The following is a 20,259-nucleotide window of genomic DNA, read 5'->3' on the forward strand; positions in this document are numbered from 1 at the left end:
TGTGCTCCCTGCAGCCTGTGGAGGATGGCAGCACAGCCACGGGGGCAGGACCCTCCTGGTACCCAGCTCTGCCCTGCTCCCGGGCTGCTCCCGGGCTGCAATCAGTCGGGATCACCTGGACTGGGTCAAACTGGGCACGGAAAGGCCTCGGGATGCTTCCGTGTAGCACTGCTTTGTATTCCCCGGGCAGGAACACCGCCAGGGGCACACAAAGTGTTTGAGCTTAGGCCTGGCCAAGTGCCCCCCATCTTCCTTGGCTTTGCACAGAACCTTCCAGAGTACTTAATTTCATGTTCTGGAGTATTGTAAGACATGTATCACAATAGCTCCGGCTGAGTGAAAGGATTTCAGTATAATTTTTGTCATTTTTCAAAAAAATGAAGGTTTGCTTTTTATTAAATGCTCTCCATATAAAAAGCAGATTAGGCTTTTTCCCTGGTACAGAATGACCCCTGAGCACTGCTGCTGTAGCATTTCTCTGCCTAAACTACACTGGACACCATGAGAAAGTGGAAACCTCTCTGGGATCCCCTCAGGCAGCCTTGTACCACACTCTTGGGATGAACCTGTTTGTCCTGCTAATTGTGATTGGGTTATGGGCACAGAGGTCTTCACTAGCCACCAGCAGAACTGGAGGTTTAGTTCTGATTGTTGCAGTTTATAGCACAAGTTTTATACTCCTTCTAGCTTACTAAAATTTGGAGAGTAAGAAAATAACAATACATGTTTTATTGTAGCTCAAGCAGCTGTCTCGTCTCAGTTTCTCTAAAGGCAAGTTCAAATTTGAAGGGCAAAAGGAGAGTAATTCTCCAAATTCAAAGCATGGCATTGGCAACTCCTGTAGAAGGACTAGAAATGACACCCCAAAAAATATCTATAGCTCCATAAGGAACAGACTCTGCACAATAGTCCAAAAATGCCTGCAGTGGAAGTTGGAGCAGCACAGTAGTGCTGTGGGTGAAGTTCTGGAGTTACTGGTGTGAACCTCCAGCTTTTTCCTTTGAAAGAAGGGCATAAGTCTTAGGTTTGTTTTTTTTTTCTTTTTTCTATGACAAGACTGGGAGTGAGGCGTTTCTTTTAATGGAAAGGGTTATAGGAAAGATTTCTTCTGCCACACACAGATGTGAGAGAACATTTCTTCTTGGCAAAGGAAATGGGGGAGAAAAAAAGAGTACCAGGGCTATATAAAGCATGCTAGAGAAAATCTGTGGTCTAGACATGGAATCTGAAAGGTTAGCCAAGTTGTTTAAAAGAACAACTGACCAACCAAAACAAATCAAAAAGCACAACTGCCCAAACTCCCCTTCCCCACAAACCCAAACCGAAGCACTCCAAGAAAAGGAGCACATTGGAATGAAAGAGCACCTTTGTGTTTGTGAGGTGTTTTGATGAGCCACCATGGCCTCACGGGTGGGTCTGTAGAAGAAGTGGGTGTGTAGAGCACAGAAGGCAGTGTTTGAACTGAAATGGCAGCACGGAGAGCGGCGGTGCCCCTGGCCAGCGTTTCCCTGTGCCCCGCAGGGTGCAGTTCCGACGAGCCGTGCTGGAGAAGCGGCTGCTGCAGAGGAAGGAGCTGGCGCTGCTGCGGGCCCGGCGGCAGCAGCAGCAGGAGAAGCGCCTGGACGCGCTGCGGCAGCAGGTGGGCTGGCGCAGGCTGCAGGGCACGCACTGCCCCACGCCGACTGCCAGGCAGGCACAGACACAGCGACAATCTCGCTGTAGGGCTGGCCAATAGTAATTCCCTCCTGTTATAAATCCTCTGTCCTTTGTGGCTCTGACAACAGGAACATTATGACTTCAATTGTACTGTAGGAGCTGCTGATATCTGAGAGGAGATAGAGAGGGTTTTTTTCCAGGCTGGATGTGATTTTTCTTCTGTGATTTTTTCTGGGTTTTGTTTGTTTTAATAACCTGAAGTCTGCCTTGTCTCAGGCAAGATTTATGAGTAATTTATATTATTTTTAAATTCTGAAAACTTGCACACCTTGGATGACTTTTCAGAGATATTTGAGTCTCTGAAACTTTTGCACATTACTTTTAAAAAGACACCCATAAAATTCTTACTAATGCTTTTAATGTCATAGTAAAAGTAGTGCCAGGGTTATTTTTTTATACTGCTGACTTTTGAAAGAGTAATTTAATCTTAATTTACATTTTTGTATGTAATCTCCTTGTTTTTTCCTCCAAAGAGGCTGGCTGGTAGTGATGATCTGTTGAGCTCTTCCCACTGAGTCAATTCTCTTGCCAGAGTAGAAAATGCTTCTAGAAGGGCCTTTGCCTGGGATGTTGATGCTCCCACTTCATTATACTTCTCTGATCAACATCTATTCTTTGTTTCACACTAACGAAATGCTGCTTCATGAAATATCTGCAATGTTTGTATGGGATGGGTGGGGGGAGGATCTTTAGTAAAGTAATTTGGCCTGTAGATTTGGGCAGCCTGTAAATACAAAGGGGATATTTTATTAAAGAGATGGATGAAAAAATTATTGTAGGCAATTTAAAGTATTTTTTTCTGTTTTTCACCATTCTTCATACAAGCTTCTGACTTTAGCTGTTTTGCTCATGCATCTTTCTGTATTTTTCCAAAGTAGTATTAGCCTGTATCTGAATATTTTAACACAAAGAAAGTAAATAATGAAAAAATATTAACTCTGGCACAATACAGTGTCTGGGAGTCTGATATTGATCTAGCCACAGGAAATTACACAGTTAAAGCAGATGCACTTCAGAAAAAAACAGAGTTGTATTATTTGGGGAATATAACTCAATGCTGTTGCCTGTGAGTCTGTAAAATTGTGAATTATCACCCTGAACACCTTTGTTTCCATTGAAAGAAAAATAAGAAAGTCCGGACTTCCAGGAATTGTGGGTATTGCAGAATTTTGAGGCTGGTGGATCCTTGTAGAGACTGGGTGGGACCGGGGAGCTCATGTCAGTGTCTGTTGGAGAGCTCAGGGTGCAGTTGCTTCTCTCTCACATGCCCTTGTTGTGCCCAGGCTGTCTCTGCAGCTGGGACCCTGCGCTGCTGTCACAGGGTCACTGCAAAGACAGTGACCAGCGGTGTTCCAAAGGTGTGCTCCTGAGAGTGATCTGCTCTCGCCTCAGCTCTGCACAGACACTGTAACTGTGCCTTTCGTGCTGTGTCTTTAGGTTGCCATTGTGGCAAAATTAGATCCAGCCAGAGCAGTGGCTGACACGGTGGCGTCAAAAGCTCGGATGGGCATTGGAGCCAGGGACGAGTTTGAGCTGCAGCAGCCCCTGTTCAGGCTGCACACCTACAGTGAAGAGCAGGTAAGGGGCTGTAATCACACTGTGTAAACAAACCAGGAACTGAACTGGCTGTACTCGTTTCAGGGCACTCAGGTTGCTGAGGAGGCTGCTCCCTCAATTTCAAATGCACACAAGGAACATCTTGATATCTTTAAATTCCCTCACTGTTCCCTATCTGCTCAGTCAATGTATTTGCAATTATTCCCACTCAGGAATTTGAAAATTATTTATGAAAAGAGAAGAGTTATGGTACAATTCCGCGGTGTAAAAGCTTTCTTTTGACACTGAATAAGATTAAATTTAAGGTGTCTATAGCTGAAGTTGTCCACCACTGCCCATTTTAAGACATTTTAAAGCTTCTCATGCGGTGTAAAAGCTTTACTTTGACACTGAATAAGATGAAATTTAACGTCTATAGCTGAAGTTGTCCACCACTGCCCTTTTAAAGACATTTTAAAGCCTCTCAGTTTGGTAATGGAAAGATGTGGGTTTTGTTTGGTTATTAAAATACCCCAAATCTGACAAATGTCCAAGGTTCTGACAGATCTTAACTTAAAGATGCTTTGAACATGTATGTTTGGGTCCTGTGTCTTAATTCTCAGCATGCTCTTTCTGTTTCAACTCCAGACAGGTTTGGTGCTGCTCAGGCTGCAGTATGTGATCCCCACCCAGCACATCCCATGCTCCTTCCCAGTGCTGCAGGGGCTGTGGATCATGTTCCCAGTGCTGGTGTCCAGCAGCTCTGGGCACTGGGGAGGTGATGCTGGAACTGGAAGCAACATGTTGCTCTTCCTTGTGCTTCCAGTGCAGTCCCACTGCAGACCATGGAACAGGGACTGGAAAGAGGCTTACAAATTTGTCAGATAAACTTTTGACAAATTCCAGAAGTAATTTCCCTCAGATTAATTGTCATTCTGACAAATGGAAGTGGCACTGCCACGTAAGCACAAGGTGACACTGAGAAAAATCATAAAGGCGTTTGAAGCACTTGGATTCTGTAGGAACAGCCAGGAGGAGATTGGAGTCTGTGCTGCACTTGGGGCTGTGTGCATGGAGAACATGGGGGAAGGAAGCAGCTCCTCAGGGAGCTTTTTGGCTCCTATTGATCATTGCTGTGTTTTTTTAACAGGTCATTTCTGACCCCAGGCTCCGTGTCGAGCTCGCTCTCCGAGAAGCTGGACTGCATAAAACACTTTATGCAAGAGAGGTTTTGTCAAAACTTCCACCACCAAAGCTTCCAAGAAGAGACATGGAATCGACAGCTTTTAAAATGTAGAGCACACCTCATCTGAGGGACACAGCAGCATCAGGGCTCTGGCTTGGCCCACGATATGCAAACCTTAAATTCCCTTTGGCTGTCCTAGAACTGCTCCGTTCCCTGTGTGTGCGGCCATTCCAAAGCACTCCAAGCCTTTCTGAGCTGGGCTGCACCACGCTACACCAGCCCTGTGCGGGTCTGCAGAGGCTGGGCTGTGTGCTCCTGGGCTCCTGGAGTGGGATTGCCCGTGTCCCTTTCGACTGCGAGCTGGGACACCCTGCTTAAGGACTCCTGCACACAGCCCAGGCAGCCTGACCTGCAGCACCTTGAGTAGGAATTCTTGGGATTTAATTGGCAGCAGAAGCCCAAAACAGCTTTACACAACAGTTAATTTAGATTTTATTATGTTACATGAATAAATCCCACAATTTTCTTTCAAGGTTTTTTTAGAATTTGATTCTTTTAGTTATAAAGTCTTCATTGCCATGAATGTTTCTAATATCCCTTGATTGTGATGAAACTTAAACCTTTGTCTATATTTAGAAGGCAACTTGCTGCATCATATTTACTGCAAACCATTAATTCAATTTCATATTGCAGATTAGTTTTTCAGTATAAATTATGAATAGAGCTGGGATCTTTATTCCTTTATTTTCTGCTGTGACAGGCTCCTGAGAGCGAGCACAGGGTAGCCCAGGAGCAGCATAATGCGTGTTGCAGCTGATTTAGTGGGGAAATGCTGCAGAGCCTGCCCTCAGCTGGGGGAGTGATGTCTTCTGGACTCAGCCTTGGTGTGCTTGTGCTAAAATTACAATTCTGTGTATATTTGTGCTTTTTATTTTGGCATTTCCTTTGGGGTAACTCGTTATTTTTAAAGCACACTTGGCCACCTCACAGCCGACTATTCCTGCGGGGATATTCCCTGGATATTCCTGTGGAGACCAGCAGTGCTGTGCTGTGGGGAACAGACTGGCTGCGAGACAATTCCCAGAAAGGCATCATCCCAAACCTAGGCAGTTGATTTTTTCCTTGCCTTTAAAAGCAGATCTACAAGTTAAAAAAATGTGCACCACTGAAGTTGAGATTATAGTTGTCATGTTTTAGAAATACCAAGATGTTAATTAAAAAGAAAGTTTAAAGGGAACAGGAATTGATTTTGAAATAGTGGGCACAGATTTTTCGGCTGAGACTTGTGATTGTTTTGTAATTTCTCAGGGTAGAGACTGAGTAGAAGTCTATACAGTCTGGGTTACCTCAATGCAACAGTAAGTCAGGGCCTTTAGTGATACAGTGCGGCTAGAATGAGGATTTTGGGGGGGTTTCACAAAACAGTGGAGCATGGAGGACATGCAGGTCAGTAAAGGGTATTTGGCACAGCACTGCCAAGGCTGCTCATGCCAGGAGAGCTCTGCACACCCCTTGCCTGTTCCCCAGCCTGGCTGGACACCTCTTTCCTGCTCCTGTGGGAAGGAGGTGGATATTTCACCCCACTTCATAGTCCTCACCTTAGAATTGGCCACAACTGATCAGAGCCCTTCAGGAAATGGAGATGCTTATAAAGACTTTGGTTTTCATGATAAATCTTTCTACACTTAAAAAAGGGAAATCTTCCAAGTTACACACATAAAAATAGTAATTTTAAAAATGTTAATGATAAATGGGCTTCTCAACACGCATCTCTTGCAGCCCTGCTTTGTGGGTTTGGCAGGGTAGGAGTGGCAGTTCAGAGCTCAGCTGTCTTTATGCCAGGAATGAAGCATGGGCAGGTCACTCTCAATCAAACTTTTATAAAGATTGATGAGAATTTCTCTGTAAAAATTAAGTTTCTTAGTTTCAAGATAGACTACTTATTTGCGAATTTCGGTAGTGAGAAAAGTGTCTTTACTGTCAACCAGTGCCTGAAGGCCAGGTCCTCACTGGCCAGGGCTGGCTGCTGTGGTGTGCTCAAACTCTGCCATGTGCCTCTTTGTGACAGCTTTAAACACTGTGGGAATGACAATCTGAACGGCCTTTGTAACAGCAGTAACAATAATGGTCACAAATATGGATTAATTTTCATGTTGTTTACTTAGGTTTTGTCTTTATTCCCAAAGCAAAGGGAGCTCCTTCCCGTAAGATGGCTGTGGACAGGAGTGCCCCTCAGAGGACAGTCCTTCACGGCGGCTGGAGCCAGGAGTGAGGAAGCTGCAGCCCTGTTCCACAGCCCGAGCCTGCTGTCGGCGCAGACCGTGCCGGCGCGGTTCCAGCCGCGCCCGGGCCGGCAGCTCCGCGCCGCGGTGTCCGCTGGCCCCGGCAGGGCGGGCGCGGCGCTCTGCCGCTCCCGGAGCAGGGCCTGGGCCGGGCCCGCAGCCGCTCCCGGCGCGGGGCCCTGCGTGCTGCGGCCACCTCAGTCCCTGCGGGGCAGTCCCAGGCGCTTGCGGATGAAGGCGGCGATCAGGCGCTGCGGCCGCTGCTGGTACTCCCACAGCACCTCGTGCGGCGCCCGGATCTGGTCCCCCTCCAGCCGGTCCAGCAGCGTCACGCACACGACGGCGGCTGCGGAGCACGGAGCGCGGTCACCGGGCGGAGCGGGCCCTCCCTCACAGGCCCCCCCTCCTGCCCTGCCCTCACGGGCCCTCCTGCCCTGCCCTCACGGCCCTTCCCTCCTGCCCGGCCCTCACGGACCCTCGCTCCCTCACGGGCCCTCCCTCCTGCCCTGCCCTCACGGGCCCTCCCTCCTGCCCGGCCCTCACGGCCGCCGCCGGGAGCCGCGGCTCCGCTTGCCCGCAAACCCTCCGGGGCTGCGGCAGCACGGCCGGGATGTGCTGTAGGGCCAGGAGGGGCGTGAGGGAAGCAAGCTGTTGGTTTGTCCAGCCCGCACTCGGGTCTCCTAATGCACACTTGGGTTTTATTGAACTATAAAATATGCTTTAGTGCCCTTTTCTAAATAAAATCATTAAGGATGTGTGTTTGGCCCTGTGACACGGAGCAGGACCCTCAGAGGGGGTTTAGCCCGTGTGTGGGGAGGAGGTGGAAGCGACAGGACTCACCTTTGAGGCCACACAGTCCACACAGGGCAGCGAATGCAGTGGACTCCATCTCAATATTCCTCACACCAGCCTCATAAGCCCTCCTTAAGTACTCCAGCTTTTTTTCACTGGAAAAAGAGCATAATGCACCATCTAATCTCCCCTGACCTGGAAAGGAAGCAGAGAACTGTTACTGTTGGCCTTGCATGGTGTCATGAAGCAAATGGGAGGTCCAGCAGTGCCCACATTCTATCTGAGGCCCACAAAGTTTTCCTGTGAGCAGCTGGTTAATTCGTATTCCCCTCACTGTTAAAGCCAGCGAGATGTGTCTGTGTATCGGGGAAAGAATGACGCAGGTTTCAACACGGGTGAGAGGTCGAGTCAGCCCTCAGGTGCCAGCGGATGCTGTGCTCTGTGGGGACAGGCACTGCTGCACAGCAGCTGTGAAGGCCTGCCGGGTTAAATCCCAAAAATGCCAGCTGACTGCAGAAGAGGTACAACAAGCCGTGCAGAATGGGAACACTGAGGAGAAGAAACTCTTTTAATGTGGTTTTAATTTTTCTGCAGAGGCTGCTGTGGGTGGAAGCTGGAGCTGCTTGCAGAGACATTCCGGGTGTGCTCAGGGAGCTGGTCCCAGGGCACTGGTGCCGCTGCAGGCAGGACTAAGCTGTGTTCATTGAGGGAGCCATCCCGCCCTCTCCTCTAACCCTCCGGGGGCTCTGGCTGTCCTGCTGTGTGCTCAGAGCAGACCTGTGCCCCGTGCAGCTCCTCCTCTCGCAGTGTCCGAAGGCCCTGGGCCAGGCAAGTGCTTACCTGTGGCTGGCCAGCCTGGACTACCCTTCAGTTTATTGCTGCTTCTACTTTAATCCTCTCAAATGGCTTTTTGTTTAAATAAAATATGGACTTGAGAGATACACAGATGGCTGCATCTGCGAGCAGATCTAAAGGTTTATAAATAGTGCTCAGATTATTAATTCTTCTTTTATTACGTTTCATCTACTCTGCAATCAGCATTTAATTTTGCAAAGGAAATGGTTCCAGAGTAACCAAAGTTTGTTTATGGAAATCTCACAGGCAACCTAATGTTTTCCTAGTGTTTGGTTGTTCTGAAGTGACGATCTTGCTGTAGGGGAACAGCTTGGTGGCAAACTCAGCGAGGTGCAAGCAGTGGTACTGTGTGTTCTGAGGGTGCCTCCTGCTCTGCCTGGGCCCCCCAGCACCACGTGGGTCTCTGCCTGCAGCCCTTCTGGGGCCTGGGTTCCCTGCATAGCTTTGTCCTTGGCAGAGTGGAAAGACTTGGCATTATGTGTGGTGAGGAAGGACAGACAAAGCTGGCTTTACCTTCGTAGAAGTCGTAGGTGCACATGGTATGGCCAATGAGCGTGGGGAAGTCGGGAATGTCCCTGCTGCAGGCGAGAAGTTCCTCTGCAAGGCCCTTGTCCAGCTCGGTGCTCCGCACCACCACATCGTCCAGCACCACCTGCTCAAAGCGTGGCTGGAAGGAGGAGTCCACGGCCGTGTCCGTGATCACAACAGACCCAGCCTCGATCCCTGTGGAAATGGAAGCTGGGGTTGCCAGAGCCCATAACACCTGTGTCCTGCTGCCAAACCTCAGCACAGTAGGAAAATCTCAATAGATCTATGTGTGCTTACAGGGCTCTTCAGCGAGTAAAGAAGATGTCAGAGAATAATTGAAATTCGTGAAGTAGCACAGAGGTACAAGTAAAATGTACAGAATCAGCACAAGATAAGCTCAATAGATCTATGTGTGCTTGCAGGGCTCTTCAGCAAGTAAAAAGATGTCAGAGAATAATTGAAATTCATGAAGTAGCATGGATGTACAAGTAAAATGTACAGAATCAGCACAAGATAAATGAGTGACAGGAGTTTAACTGCTCCTGGCTTGCAGGGATTGTGTACCCCCTACCTGCAGGGATGGGCAGCACCACTGCCTCAGCCAGGAGACACAGATTCATTTGGGTCACCACTAATCCATGTTTTCTGTTTGGAAAGTGACACATGGCTGTAGTGGAATTGAGGCCTTTGTACACTCTGAGGATGTGCACTCTGCCAAGCCAGTCACTACAAGTTTTCTGGGTTTGACCCATAACAAAATATCATGTTTGATATTTAGAGTCCTGAAAAAATGCTGAAGTTCAGAGCTGCATGACCTATTGCTGAGAGTTCTGTTTAATAATAGCTGTTTTGCTCTGAAGAAAGGCCATGAATGGCTTACCTAAGCCCCCAGAAGTACCGATGCGTATAATAGTAACATCCCGGCATTTTGCGTGGTGCAGCAGTTTGATCAGCTCATGAAGCATAATGGAAATGGAAGGGATGCCCATTCCATGCTGTTGGAAGGAGAGAAAAGAGAAACATCAGTCCCCACAAGGCTGTGGCAGGTGACAGGTATGTGACTGCAACAAGCTCAGGGCTATGCTCTGGTTTCTTCTGCTGGTGATGCCAACAGCAATTTTTTTGAGGGCAAAGATTGATCTGGGGGTCTTTTTAGTCTGTCCAGGTGAGGTGTCTAACCTCTTCTCCTCCACTTGATGCTTTAAAGGTTCTTCAGGTTAGTAGAGCTGGTGTTCATCCCTGGGGACCCTGTGCAGGCACACAGAGGGCTCCTGTCCTTCAAGGAAGGGCCACAAATACATCCCAACATCTGAATGCTCCCAGGCCTTCCCCATCCACTGCCAGTCCTCACACCATGTGCTGACTCGCACTTTGTTGTGTCCTGCTCATGCTCTGGGAGTGGTGAATTTCAGTGGGAGCAACCTGAGCCTTCACTTCTCCGTGGCCCTTCCAGCCTGTCCTCACCCCATACTGGAGCATCCCTGCAACATTGCTGGGCACAGTGGACAGTGGAAGGGTTTGTGTCCCTCGGTGAGGACAGGCTTCAGGGTCAGGTGTTGGCTGCGTGCCTTGCAGGCTGCCTGTCCCTCTTGCTGGCTGACGGTCCCTGCCCTGCTGCCCTGCTGTCCCCAGCCCCTGCCTGGCTACTGGCTCCCCACTGCTGGCACTGGCTTGTTCCCATGCTCCACAGACAGTGCTGCCCCACTCCCATCTCTGCTGCTGCTCCCCAGGCCTGGCAGATGTTCTGCAGGCCTGGAGCTCCTGGGGCTTCTGCTGCATCTACCCAGTGCTCTGTGGCTTCGTCATCTATCTTCTGCTCCATTGCTAGACCAACATCCTGTTCTTAGCTTAACTTTTAAGTACAAAAAGTGTTTGATGCTGTGGAGTTTATTTTTCCTCTTGAAAATGCCTCAATTTTTTTTGATTTTGCTATCATCTTCAAGGAAGGAAGCATGTAAGGAAGCTCAATTGATTAAGGTACACAGACAGTTTTTGTGTTGCTTTGTCTCCTTTCTCTTGGCTGTGAGACCAATGCTCTGTTTGCCTTGTATCATGTTTTAAATATGAAACCTTTTTGCATGTTGTTATTCTGGAACATCAGCCTGGCTTATTTGCTGATGCCTAAAAAATTAATTCTCATTGTAAATATTCAGAGCTGGAAACTATGTTCCTGCCCCTGTATGTTTGAGCTCAGTTGTGTTTCTAAGCAACTTGCAGAAATGTGATGTTGGCAGCAGCTCTGCATGATGCTTCTCAGGGCGGCCATGTGCTGTGCCCCGTGTCCCCTTCTGCACTGGCCAAAGCTGGTGCATGGCCACAAGCTCAGTGAGGGTTTGCTTCTGGCCAGGGTTTGCTGCTGCCAGGCTGGGGAACTGCAAATCTTGTGGCAGTTCTCCCCCTTGGATCCTCTCAGATGGATTCCCTCAGGCTTGATTCCCTTGGTCAGGATTGCTTTGGTTTTGTCAGAGGGACAAAACACGAGCTCTGTTGTGTGAGTGATTCCATCTGCTGTGAATCACACTTCAGACTAATCTTGTGCTGAAGAAATGGCATCAGGACCAAGCTTTTGGGTGTGAGTGCTCCCCAGCACAGCCTGTGTTTGCTTTTTGCTTTGTTCAGTGCCAAAAATCCTGCTCTAAAAGAATAATTAATAATAAGGGCAGCTTTTTCTTTCAGAGCTTGTATCAAGGTAATACTCCCAGCAGCGTTTCATAGTTCATGTGTGGTGAGAAGTGGTTTTGCCTCCCAAACTGAGCTGAGCAGAACATGTGCACGTCTGTTGTCAATGCGGCCCTTTCCAAATTGAGGCTGCCGGTGCTGGGGAATGCTATTCAAACAGGAGCGGCTTTGCCATGGCTGAGGTTGCACTGCTGGGAGTGGCTGAGCAGTGAAAAGGGGAAAAAGCTCTGCTGGTGGGTGCTGGGGGAGGCGAGGGCATGTGAGGGGGAGGTGGTGCCAGCCCATGCCCATGCCAGCCGGGCCCCCGCGCTGCCCGGCTGTGGGACCCTGCCAGCCGCAGCCCCAGCGCGGCGCGGAACTCACGCTGATGGAGAGCACGGGCCCTGCCCGGTACATGGCGTAGCGGTCCGACCCCGCGCAGATGTCAGCCACGTCCTCCGCGGCCAGCCCCAGCTCCCGCTGCATGAACTGGGCAAACGCCCTCATCCTGTTCGGGCTGCCGCCGACGCAGACAAACTGGAATAAAACATCAGCGCGTTGGTACCTAGCTACAAGTACCCCCAGTCAGCCTGAATGTGGCAGTGGTGGCTGTGCCAGGCACACCTTCCCAGAGAAAGCAGTGGGATGGCGCTTCCTCACCATCAGTCAAGGGACATTGCAACACCTGAGGGTCACAAAACCAGGAGTTAACACAAAACCCAGGCAGTCACTCTGGCAGGGTGGCGACTACCCGGGGTCTGGGCAGCCATACAGCTGCACATACTTGGGTATCAGTCCTAGGCAAGAAAATCTAAACTAATCCTGCAAATTTTAGCTAGTATCACCACGGATAGCAAAGCAAACCCAGATGTTGGAGGAGCTCATTGGTTAGTTTATTCTATGAACAATGCTGACTGCAATTAGTGAGCGCTGGTGACGGCATAGAGGCCATAAAGTCAGGGAGTAAAATGGACAAATTTTACATATTAAAGGAAAATATGCTCACTGAAGGTAGGAGGAAGATGAGCGTGCAGCTCCCAGGACAGTGCTGATGCTGCTGCCAGGGTGCAGGGCAGCAGGAGCCCACGCTGTGCTGTGCAAGGCTGCTGCAGCCCTGGGCACTGAGGCTCTTCCCCCGCACAACTAGGGAAAGACTCTGGTTTGAAATGAAAGAGGATGCCATCATGACAAGTCAGTTTTGATAGCAGGTCTCAGCCAAAAATGATGTAACATTCTCTTTCCCTTGTCTCCAGTAGATGATGATCAAGATTCTTTGGACAGATGCCTATTCTGTCTGTCCTGCAGCACGGGGCCAATATTAAATCAGTCTTACAGAGCTACAGGTTTTTAAAAGGATAATTTTCTGTTGTGGTTTCTGCCCAAACCAAACAAGGACAGATAACCTCCTTGCCCAGGCTGCTTTGGCTGTGGAGTCCCCTAGCTGAGCAGCCAGACCCACCCCACAGGAGCTTTGGCAGCAGCAGGGCTCAGCATGGGCCAGTAGCACCGTGGGATGCAGAGCTGGAGAGCCTGTGCATTAGCTGAGCAGCCAGACCCCACGCCATGGGAGCTTTGGCAGCAGTGGGGCCCAACATGGGCCAGTAGCACCGTGGGATGCAGAGCTGGAGAGCCTGTGCAGGGGCGAGCTGCTGCCTCGCTTTTGGACCTGCTCTTTACCTTAATGTCCCCAAACATTGCTGGCAGGTTGTGCGTCTTCGTTCCCAGGTCCAAGTGGTACAGGACATCCTCCTCCATCAAATCCAGGTGTGGGTTTTTAACAAGGACACGCCCACTCCTGCAGGGAGACAACAAGGAGATGGGTTGGGGCACCAGGCTGAAGGGAGAGGCACAGGCAGAAGTGGGCACAGGGCAGCCTGGAAGCTCCACAAGGGTACATACAGCCCTGGTGTTAGACAGGGGATGGGACAGGGGCAAGGGACAAGGGACAAGCCAGCTGTGTGTGGTGTTTGGACCAGCTGTCTTTCTGCTCCAGGTAACCTCTTTGCCACATCTGTTATTATATCTATGTATTTTGCAAAAAATATGTCTCAGTATTTATCAATTTTGTCAATGGCCACCTTAGCTGTTTTCTGCATATGGTATTGCCAGCAATGTCCAGGGGTGATATACTGTGCTATTTTCTATGTGACAGTTTATTAAGCTCTTAGCAAATCAGGATTTCACACTTGTCCCAAATAACTGCCTGGCAGGGTGAGTGCAGACACCGCAGGCAGCCAGAGGCCAGCTTGCTGTCCCCTTCCACCTGCTGTAAGAGATGGGAAGCAACTGACTAACAGTGCAGGTTACTTTTATAAATGAGGCTTAAATGAAACCTGGAGAACATTTTTCTTCTCGTATTAAAGCAGATTCAGATGTCCCCGTTACTCACCCTGAGTAACCTGTTGTTTCGGTCATCGCGGCTCCGCCAGAGTCAGCTGAAAGCGATGCCCTGCCAAAAAGGTGAGGAGAACACAGCCTGTGTCCTCAGCTGTCGAGGTTTAGAGCTCAGAAGAGGTTTCAAGGGGCTCTGCAGGGGGTTAAATACCTCCTGCGCTTTGTGCAGCTCCCAAGGTCAGCAGTGGCCAGTCCCCCCCACCCCACTGCCCGCTCCTGTGTGCCAAGGCTCCTCCTTGGCTGGCACGGTTCCTTCCAGACTGGCTTTTTGGGCAGGTGCGTCACCAATAACCTTGACTGGCAGCCCTTGGGCTGGGGCCAGTGACCTGCTGGCCCTCTGGACGGTGACGTGTCCTCTGGTCAGTGGGGAGGGCACTGGGCACGTGGCTGCTCATGTGCACCCTGGGGAGATGGTTTGTCTGAGCTGGATGTTGCTATGCTCCCGCCTCGGGCTGTGTTTCCTTGGCCCTGGGGACTGAAGGACACTGACAGCCTGGCCACTGCTGCTGGCCTGGACACTTCTGCCAGCTGAGCCGTTCTCTGGCCCCAGTAGGTGCAAATCCAAAACGTCCCTGCATTTGTCTGGGGTGCACAAAACCAGAATTTGGGCCGTAGTCAACCTCCAGCCCTGCTCAGAACAGCTCCAGCCTGGCCTGGGGAGGCTGATTTCCCTCTCAGCAATGCCCAGACAGCACTGTTGGCTCTCATGGCCCACCCAGCCCTGTCTCAGCCCAGGATCCTGTCAGAACAGTGTGCAGTGTGCCAGGGACAGCCTTGCACAGCTCCAGTCCAGGGCAGCCAGGGTGCTTGTGAGGCTGTGGGACAAGTGTGTGATGCTCCAGCAGGGGCAGGAGACTGGAGACACTGGTCCTGCTTCCTGTCCCAACGACAGGAGGCACTGCCCTGGAAGATATTTCAGGCAGCTGCTGGATGGGCAGAATCTGGCATTTGCTGTTGGCCTCTGGGAATTGTCAACGGAAGCTCTGATAATTAGAGAAGTGATAGGTAATTAATTATTGGGTGAAAGCACATTGTGTGGGGCTCACTTGCACCCTGCATTCAGGCAGTGACATGGTCCTGTTTTCCTAATGGGGAGGGACAGAAATTGTTGTAACTGAGGAATCCTTTCCCTGAGCAAATGTCCATTTTGCTACCCATCCAAACCCTTTAAATTGCAAAACCCTGTATGAAAATAAGCAAACACTGCAAGCCAGTGGCCTTGGAACATGTAAATTGGGTACCGTGGCCAAGATAGGGTCAGGAGCAGAGCTCTCAGAGATATTTCAGGCTTGCTGGAGTCATACCAAGGCAGGCTGGAAGGATTTCTCTGCTCTGATGAAGTTCTCCCTTCCTGGATGCTGTTCACAAATGCCTGCCAAAAATGACTTATTACTGACGCTCCACAGCACTCCTGAAGAATAAGGATCTGGAGACTCTTCTCCCTTTCAGCACCAGATTTCTGCAAGGGGCACAGAAAAAGTTCCCTTGGGGCTGCACACAGCTTCTGCCTGCTGAAGGCCCTTGGTGTGGTTGCTGTAGTTTCAGGGGCACAGCGGATTGTGCAGTGGGCTCCATGCAGAGCTTCCAGTCGTGTCCAGTGAGAGCTACCTGCTCTGGGGAACAGAAGGAGAAGGTTTGCTGCTGTTAGCAGAGGTGGCTGGGAATGCTCTGGGGGAGGTGGGGTCAGGCTGAGGCTTCCTGTGGATTCTCCTCCTTCTCTGGTCTTGTTTGGTGGAGGAACATGAGGCCCTGCACCCACCTCCAGCACGGCTGGGCAGGGCTTTCATCAGGGAGTGAGGGGTCAGCAGAATGGTGGATGGATGTGTGGACAGATGGACAGACAGCTGGACACCTATGGCAGGGCATGAGTGTTCCCACATGCTGCCTGGGCTGGTAAAGGCAGTGCTTCCCTTTCTCTGCCTGCCTTCCATGGCAGAATATTCTGGGCATACCTGGAAGGGTCCACACCTGCACGGTTCAAACCATCCCACAATAAAACAATTTTCCCAAGCACATGGACAACTTCTTAAATATTTTCTTATGAAAAATAGTGTTCCAGAACAACCAGCTGGGACATCCCTGCCTGGTGGCCAGCAAAGCCCCTGCCCTGCCCTGCTGCAGCCTCTGCCCCTGGTGTGCTCAGTCTCAGGCAGGACCTCCCCTGTGCTGGCAAAAGGGGCTAGAATTTGGAGGGTGTCCCTGCTGAGTGAGCAGGGACAGAGTCCCTGGAGCCATGGCTCTATCTGGAATGTCAGGCTGAGAACTTGTGGGCAAGCAATGTTCCTGCAGTGTTTGTCCCTGCTGTGCCCAAGGTAAAAGGAGCCAGTCTGTTCTATTTAAGTAAACACGATTGCACCAAGGGAAATGGTTGGATTGTGCTTTTGGCTTCCCAGAAGTGACGTGGAAGAGAAGGGACAGCAGCCACCACCATGGCCATTCAGGTTTCAGGGCCTGTCTGGCTCAGGTCAGCTCCCTGCCTGTCCAGGATGAGCACCTTTGGTTCCTTTGTCCGTGGTTATTTTTCCCATGGTTGTTCTCCTTTGGAATGGCTTTCAGTAAATCCCAAACTGAACTGTGGCTGTTCTTTTCCTACCTCTCCTGCTTTCCATGGCAGAGGCTGCAGAATGGAATGACTAGACTAGACTAGACTAGACTAGAATAGAATAGAATAGAATAGAATAGAACAGGACAGACTAATGGACTAGGATATGATAAAATACTAAAAGAAAATGCTTTCAGTTGAAAGGGACCTGCAGTGCTGATCTAGCCCAGCTGCCTGCCTAGTTCTCTTCCTCAAGGGAGCATGGGGAGGTGGGGATGGTGAGAAGCAAAGAGCACTGCCCCAAGTGAGTGTTTGTTTGTGCCTGATTCAGAGCTAAATCCAGCCTCTCCAAGTGCCAGGCAGTGGAGCTGTTACCATATGTGCTAGAGGATGACAAATAAAGCACGATGAAGTATACGGCAGAATAACATATGGCAGTGTAGACAGGCTCTCGGCAAGGGAAGAGATGGGGAGAGCCAGCGCTCCCCGCGCCCATCCGACACCTCTTGTCATGGTAGATGCTATTTTAGAGCAGACAGCGACGGCAGCCTGTGCGCGGCAGGGAGCTCGCACCCGCCGTGCCTGCCGGGGCTCTGCAGCCCTGCTCCCAGCGAGCCCCGGCAGCTCCTGCTCCGCTCGGCTGGGCTCTGCCTTCCCTCCGTGCTGCTGCTGGGTGAGATATTCCAGCAGCCCGGAGCCCGGCCCTGTCCGTGGCCGCCGGGTCGGGCTGGGCAGGAGGGGCAGGTGGTGCCCATGGCAGGAGTGAGCTCCGCCAGCACCACCCGGCAGGGCCTGGGCTCGGCCTCGTGGTTCTGCTTCAACAGCAGAGAGCTGAGGAGCATTCGCAGTGCGAGGGATGTCTTGTGCATTCCTCTAGCGCTGGTTGCTGGCAGGCGGCATGAGGGAGCAGCAGGGGAGTGTTTTACCTGACAGGAGGAAGGCCGTGTGCCAGCAGCACAGAGATTTCCTGCTCCCCTTACCCAGCCTGTTCTGCGGAGCCAGGAAAGCAAAATGTGGATTTTTATCAGCTGTTTGCTCTGGCTCCATGTTTTGCCTTGTTTATTATTGGTATAAAGCTGCTCCTGGCATTGGGAGCAGACAATAAAACACCCCCCGAAGGAACCAGGCTCCACAAACCCTCGGGGCACTAGAGTAATTGCAGCTTGTCAGGACATGTTTCCCCTGGGGGGAAGCACTACCGCAAAGCCATTTATTTCAGGCAGAAATCAGCTGCCTGACCTGGGTCGCCATTCAGGGTTTACTCAGGAGCTGCTGATCTGCCAGTCCCAGGAGGGGCTGACAGTGCTGCTGCTCCACTGCAGGAATGTCCCTTACATTGTGGACAAGTCACTCTTCCCACCATTCCCTCTCTTCAGCCTTGCCCATGGCAGGTGGCATTCACCCTGGGAAGAGGCAGGGATTTGCCTGCCCTGCCCCAGGACAGGCGGGAGGCTGTGCCCACGCTCTGGGCATCCTGTCCCACTGGGCTGCCCAGGAGGTGGGGACACTAGGGTGGCAGCCACGCATGTCTGCCCTTGCAGGTTCAAGGAGCACCAGGCTGGCCCCACACACGCCTTGGGAAAAGGGTTCTGCTGAGGTTTAAACCCTGTTTCTGGCTGGGGTTGGTGCTGGCTTGCTGCTGACTTGCTGCAGGATCAGGGGTCCTGTCCCAGCTCCGCCTGGCTCCTCATGGATTGCTGCTGCCCATCCTGGACAGGTGCCTTCCCTGGCCCCACATGGAACCACTTCAGCAGGAAATGTTGCTTCTGGCATCTTGCTTCTCCCAAGGCTAGTTCCTTTCACGCCTCCAGGCAGGATGAAATTGGTGAGAAGGAAGATGAACAGTGGGGCAGTTTGGCAGCAGGGACCTCTTGTCTGCTCTGGCGTCGGTTCTCCCTTGCCTTCCTCCATGCTGCTTTTTGTTCCCTTCACACTGCAGGGGTGGGTGAGCTGCTCCAACCCTTCCCACCCCACAGGGATGGGCAAGCTATTGCCTGCTGGGAGTACCCACAGAGGTTTGTGTAAATGCCGTTTTGCTGTGACAGAGCAGGGATGTGGCTCCAGACTGGCTGTGGTGGGAGCAGACACAGAATCGGCAGTGGAACCTGCAAGTGAGCCCTGCTCTGCTTGCTCCCTTCCTGCCCAGGGCTTCTCTGCTCTCAAGGCTTCGAATCCAGATGGTGCCTGGGTTTTTTCTCCCTTTTTCTTTTGTTTTTCTTACATGGGTATTTTTATCCTTTTATCTTTCACTCTTTGGGCTTGTGGGTGCCTGTTGCAACTGCTGGTGCCTGTGGGCGCAGGCAGGAGGGAGGGCTGGGAGGAGATTTCGGCCACAATAAGGCAAATGATGCAAGGCCCGAGTGCAGTTCATAAAGCCATGCTGCTTGTCAAGCCCAATCACGTCTCAGACACAGGACAAGGAACAATTTCCCATCAGGAAACACGTGGAGGCTTGGGCGGCTGAGCCCCGGCACTGTGCCCCCCAAGCTGCCCTCCTGCCTGTGTGCCCCACACGGATGGAGTGCCCACAGCTGGTGCAGGGCTGGTCATGGCAGGACGTGGTCCTTGGCCCTGGCAGTGTGGTGGTGCATCACCTCATGTGCTGGATTTGCCAGGCTCTGAGCTCACTGAGCACGGCTGTCCAGACACTTTCCTGCACTCCATGGGGGATTAGGGGCTTCCATGCGAGGGCAGACTTACACTGGCCCCACTATTTCAAAATGATGCACCCAGACCCTACTTTATCCAACTTTATTGTGATGGAAACAGCTAAAGGGAAAAAATGCTGGTTCCAGAGGAGGCACTTAGTTCTGCTGGTGCTGGCTCTGCATTTCAGTGCCCTGTGGAGATACATGGAAGACCCCAACAAAACCATCCCTGCCTTTCCTCCCTGCACTTAGGTAAACCAAGAAGGCTTGAAGTCTGGTTTTTTTTTCCTTTTTCAAACAATTCTTTTCCCTGTGTCTATCATATTTTCTGTCCCCGTGTCCTTTCTCCTTCTCCTCCAGGAAGACTGGAGAGGGAGAGTTTGTCCTGCACCTCACCCCAGCCTGCTGTCATGCTCTACCAGCATGGGAGACTGAGGCCCCAGACACTCGGCCAGCACAGGGCAGGTAGAGACCACAGAGCTGGAGACAGGTGGGAGAAGCACGATAGAGGTTAAAAATAATCACATGAAAATCAAAGTGGTCTCTTGCAGCCTTCAAGACAGATCCCTGCCTTTCTCTGCAACTCTGAGGACCAAGGACCTTAATGCAAGTAAGGGATCTGGCATCTCCATGCTTCACCAAGGGTTTTAAGGTTTAAAACCACTGTGCTCAGGTGTGCACACCGTGGGGCAGGGCTGGTGGGATGGCACTGCTGGCTGTGCTGCCAGAGGAGATGCCCAGCAGGAGCATCTCTGTGCTGGGCCCCCTGCCTGGGCTGAGGGCTCCTGTGGGTGCCCAGTGGGCTCTGTGCAGGTGCTGAGGGCACGGGGTGCAGGACAGCCCAGCTCTTCCTTGGCCTGCCAGCAGTGGTACTGCCTCACTGCTTGGTGCCACAGCTGTTCTAGCTACCTTTCTGCATTTCTAGTATGCAATAATAGTGTGCATTTTCCTGGTGTGGAAAGGTCAGGATCAGAAGCAAAGCCCTGCAGTGGAAGGCAGGCCTCTCCAGCATCCTGCATGGGAATGCAAAAGCACTTCATGTCAGCAGTGCTTGCACTGGTCTGCAGAGCGCAGGAAGAGACATTCTAAAATACCTTAATTGTGATTTAAATTACAGGCACG

The 20,259-nt window shown here is 51.2% G+C and overlaps 2 protein-coding genes across 2 annotated transcripts in view; one reads left to right on the forward strand and one right to left on the reverse strand.

The window, feature by feature from the left end:
• CCDC148 (coiled-coil domain containing 148) overlaps nucleotides 1–6,468 on the forward strand; it is a 49,616-nt gene extending 43,148 nt beyond the window's left edge. Inside the window, exons 13-15 of the mRNA XM_039698604.1 lie at nucleotides 1,522–1,639; nucleotides 3,154–3,294; nucleotides 4,403–6,468. Coding sequence (XP_039554538.1) covers nucleotides 1,522–1,639; nucleotides 3,154–3,294; nucleotides 4,403–4,549 — 406 coding nt within the window. The 3' untranslated portion in view covers nucleotides 4,550–6,468. The remainder of the gene's footprint in view (nucleotides 1–1,521; nucleotides 1,640–3,153; nucleotides 3,295–4,402) is intronic.
• Nucleotides 6,469–6,589: 121 nt separating this feature from the next.
• On the reverse strand, nucleotides 6,590–14,155 carry UPP2 (uridine phosphorylase 2). The gene is made up of 7 exons (XM_039698603.1): nucleotides 13,943–14,155; nucleotides 13,231–13,348; nucleotides 11,938–12,090; nucleotides 9,776–9,890; nucleotides 8,881–9,090; nucleotides 7,561–7,707; nucleotides 6,590–7,066 (listed from the first exon to the last, which is right to left on the reverse strand). Exons 1-7 carry the CDS (start codon nucleotides 13,966–13,968, stop codon nucleotides 6,918–6,920), a joined length of 918 nt encoding a protein of 305 aa, XP_039554537.1. The 5' UTR covers nucleotides 13,969–14,155; the 3' UTR covers nucleotides 6,590–6,917.
• Between the last annotated feature and the right edge of the window lie 6,104 nt (nucleotides 14,156–20,259).

Source organism: Passer montanus, unplaced genomic scaffold (assembly GCF_014805655.1).
Source record: "Passer montanus isolate IOZ18808 unplaced genomic scaffold, ASM1480565v1 scaffold128, whole genome shotgun sequence".
Lineage (NCBI taxonomy): Eukaryota > Metazoa > Chordata > Aves > Passeriformes > Passeridae > Passer > Passer montanus.

Coding starts and splice junctions, on each gene's coding strand:
- UPP2 (XM_039698603.1), bottom strand. CDS start 13,968: ATGACCGAAACAACAGGTTACTCAGG. Junction 9,891..11,937: donor GGCCCGTGCTCTCCATCAGC/GTGAGTTCCGCG, acceptor TCCTTCCAACAG/CATGGAATGGGCATCCCTTC. Junction 7,708..8,880: donor CACCTACGACTTCTACGAAG/GTAAAGCCAGCT, acceptor CTTCCTTTCCAG/GTCAGGGGAGATTAGATGGT.